The sequence below is a fragment of the Gossypium hirsutum genome, chromosome A08 (assembly GCF_007990345.1).
Source record: "Gossypium hirsutum isolate 1008001.06 chromosome A08, Gossypium_hirsutum_v2.1, whole genome shotgun sequence".
Classification (NCBI taxonomy): Eukaryota; Viridiplantae; Streptophyta; class Magnoliopsida; order Malvales; family Malvaceae; genus Gossypium; species Gossypium hirsutum.
In genome coordinates, this window is record NC_053431.1 from 87608938 (window position 1) to 87612755 (window position 3818).

The 3818-nt window shown below is 33.9% G+C and overlaps 1 protein-coding gene across 2 annotated transcripts; it reads right to left on the reverse strand.

Moving 5' to 3' along the window:
• Nucleotides 1-1027: 1027 nt before the first annotated feature.
• LOC107922602 (uncharacterized) lies at nt 1028-3502 on the reverse strand. 2 transcript variants are annotated; one of them, XR_001691357.2, is made up of 3 exons: nt 3174-3402; nt 1630-2889; nt 1028-1552 (listed from the first exon to the last, which is right to left on the reverse strand). XR_001691357.2 is itself a non-coding variant. In XM_016852704.2 (2 exons), the coding sequence occupies exon 2, from the start codon at nt 2809-2811 to the stop codon at nt 2371-2373; it is 441 nt and encodes a 146-aa protein (XP_016708193.1). In that variant the 5' UTR covers nt 2812-2889; nt 3174-3502; the 3' UTR covers nt 1028-2370. The 2 variants fall into 2 exon arrangements, 1 of the variants encoding a protein (XP_016708193.1); XM_016852704.2 differs by having other exon boundaries at nt 1028-2889; nt 3174-3502.
• Between the last annotated feature and the right edge of the window lie 316 nt (nt 3503-3818).

The following is a 3818-nucleotide window of genomic DNA, read 5'->3' on the forward strand; positions in this document are numbered from 1 at the left end:
TATTATTATTTTTTAAGGAGAGTTCATATTATTTTTGTTTGTTAAGCACATCCTATCCTATCCTTGCGGTAAATATAATTGTTATATTGGCAGGTAAGGTCAAAATGTAGGTGAATTGGTGATATAGGACAAATCCCGATTATATTTGAAATTAAATTATACTGTGTTCTTTTTATTAAAAAATAATTTAAATTATGTACTTTGAATCTAAAAATAAACTGACATTTTTATTAAAAATTTTATTTATTTCTACTATTAAAACCAAGCCTCTATCTATCAACATGTTGTATACGTAACATGTCACGTGTTACTATCTTATTATACTATTAGATACGTTAGTTTTTAATAGTAAAAACAAATAAAAGATTTAATAGAAAAGACCAATATAGTCTTTAGATGAATATAAAAATTAATTTATCTATTTTTTAATAAAAAAATTAAATATAATCTAAGTCCTAATATAATAATCTCTCAAATCTAGTTGAAAGAATTTGAAAATAAAAATGATGCTAGAGGCAAATTCTTCACTTCAGCAGTTGTCCCTAACAGCCCAAATGCTTTACCTACAACCTTGTTTAGTTATTGTATATGCTACTACTGTTATAGGAAATATCTCGAAAGTTGTAACGCCGCCTGGAATTTTTTGTAGCTGAAGTGAATTACATTATGATTAAAAGTTTTATATGAAATCTAGATCCAATCCATAGGTAAGTCATTAATAATAATTTAGACACAGCACAATATTAATATTATGATGTGTGGTCATGGTCAAATTTTAATACATTACTTGGTAATTTTCAAGTTACAAGGACGATAAGGGGAAATATGCTTTTATATTGGGAGAAATTATTAAAATGCCAACCTTTTGAGTAATCAACTTAAATCTAGAATAATTAAATATTAAATATTATTCTTGGGATGTCTATCTTCGATTTTAGTCCTAAGATTTCATTTCTCAACTTTAAAAGATGCCCAAAGAGTTTATTGAGAGCGGGGTCCACCAAAGAAATGTTTTGAGCAACTGATGTAATAGAAGTCAAACAATAATGTTATTTCATGGTCAGTATAAAGATTATAGCAAGTAGCTTAACCAAGCAATTAGGCGTAAGATCACTCATCTTACCCAAAACTCTCCATTAGTTTCAGCAAACCAGGCTTGAAACCAAAGATGTTTATTTTAATTCAAAAAGACAGCATCAGCACTTTTATTATGAGCAGCCGAGCAGAAGATACCAATTGCTTTCTTCACCCCATCAAAGCTGTAAAAACATGGCAACTACTAAACACTAGCATGAAGCAGTTCTTCCATGTGCAAAACTCAAACAGTACACCTTTATACATGGCCATTTAGCACTACCCTGTAGCTGCCTGAAGATACCCATATGATTTGAGAATGAATAAGGTTGAATCATCATGCACTGTATGGGGGAAATCCCTCCAAAAGCCAGAACGCCAACATCAAGCCTAAAAGGTGTAAACGTAACATACAATCTAGGCCATCAGCTGTAATAGGCATGCTTTTGATATCCAATACAATCAATCACAAATATACCTGTACAAAAATGATTAAAATAAGCAAAGTCAGAACATTTCAATCCACGAAACTTAGAAAGTGAAAATTTCATTTACTGCAAAAGCATATTTTAACTCTCCTGAATAGCACTTTCAACCCTGCAAAACCAACATATACTTCAGGATCTTATATAACAAATTAACAGGAAAAAAAAATATAAAAGTATAAACTTAGCATATAATAAACACATGACAACAGCCATGCCATTCCTCTTCAACCTGCATTCACTGGTCAAACCAAAAAGCGATAGAGGTTATGGAATCAAATCAAATATAACAGCAAACCACAGAATTAAGTACAATAGTTGCAAAAAGAACACAAAACAATAGAATTGAATCTGTGGATTTAAAGCTAGATTAAAAATGAATATGGCACCATCAGCAAAAATATTGATGTTGAAAAAAATAAATTAAAGATTCCACAACATTAACAATTAGAATAAACATAAATAACCAAGGAGTAGATAGATGAAAATCTTTAGAATAAAACTCTTATTACAGACCTAGAAGCACCATAGTTTGATAAATCAAGGTAGATCAGTTGGAGAGAAAGTGAAGTAAATTTGATTTCTCAAAATTAAGCTAGGAAAGGGCTACATAGCATAAGAGAAGGTAAGAAATAAAAATGTTCTTCCTACAGGCAGGTAGAACTATCTACCATCATCAGGTCTATCATCCATTTATCCATATTTGTCCCATGAAATAAGTTCCAATGGGAACTAGATAAGTGAAACAAGATAAAAAGTCCTTAAGGTTAAGAATAGGATGTGGTATATGTAATCTAAATTCGAAACTAGTCTAGCTCAAGTCCATGCCATCTCCAACTTGGCTGCAGATGGGACTAACAGCAGAGAAAGATCTCTCAAAAGGAGAAGGACGAATCTGCGCATCACGTCTGCGCTTAAAACCACAGCTATCAGAGGGTGGGGAATTGTCAGCATCAAGCTTCCTCCTGACGCCTCTGATCACCTGTTCCTCAGCTTGAGAAAGCGGAAAGACCTGGCCGCTTGCCCGGCAAAGGGAACTATGGTTATCATACAAAATTCTCTGGTTACAGTTCTTGTCACAGATATGTGTGATTCCTGTTAGTTTGCAGCGATACATGTTGCCACAAACATGTTCATTTTGGCATTTACAATCGCATTTGTGAACAGGAAAAGGCCCGTCACGGCCTAGAATAGTAGACAAATAAATAACATTTGCAGGGGCAGCAGCCATGGTTTTGCCGTATACCTCCATTGCCTTTGAGACCAAAAAAGTTTTTTATCTACGGTGAAATTCCAAGAGCTTCAAACCGTGTAGAACTCAAACGTTCTTCTGCAGAACCCAACATAATATCAAAAATTGAGTCAAAATTTTGATATTTTTTGGCTGGGTTCTCTTCTGATGCAAGCTAACTACAATTTTTTTTTTGGGGGGGGGGGTTCAAAATCCTACTCTAAAAATGTAGTCATGCATGGGAAGGAAATTATAAAACGACCAAACCCAGCTGAAGATCAAAGATTTAAAGAACTAGCCCATCACGTATACACATGATCAAATCACAAACGGATCCTAATCCTCAAACCAGGACATAAAAGGGAAAAGAAAAAGAAACAAACCTGGCGCCGGAACAGTGAGGAACCAAGAAAAAGTAGAGAAGTCTGTGTCAACAAGAAGAAATGGGGAAAAGGAGGAGAGGGTGGGGGAAGCATATATAAAGGAATGGATAAGTGGAAAGTGGATTAAATTAGGGAGCCGAAGAATGGGGATTGGGGGTTGACGCGGCGCGCCCTTAGTAAAAATCCAACCAAAAATCAAAGCATTTAGGAGGAGTTTTTGTTTTGGACATAACACGTCCGCCAAAGGACGTATAAGTTCTAACAGAGTGGGTAGTTTTGGGATTTGCTGTTTGGTGTGGGGGCCAAACAAATTTCACATGTAATTTCACACTGTACCAACGACCAATTGAAAAAACAAAAAACAGAAACTTCAAATCACTGTCACCTTTGAATTTGTCTCTGCCCTTTACCCTTTATTTCTCCTTCCAGTTTTCCCTTTTTCTACTTAACTATTGCCACGTGTCAAACATTTTCCTGCACTAAATTACCAAATAAAGCTATTTTCTTTTTAAAATTAAAAAAATAGTCTGAATTTTAAAAAATTTACGAGAATAAATTAATTCTGATAAACTGTTTTGCATTTTTAATATATTGATAAAAAAAACTTTTCACCACATCAACATTAAAAGTGGCAACACTATTTTT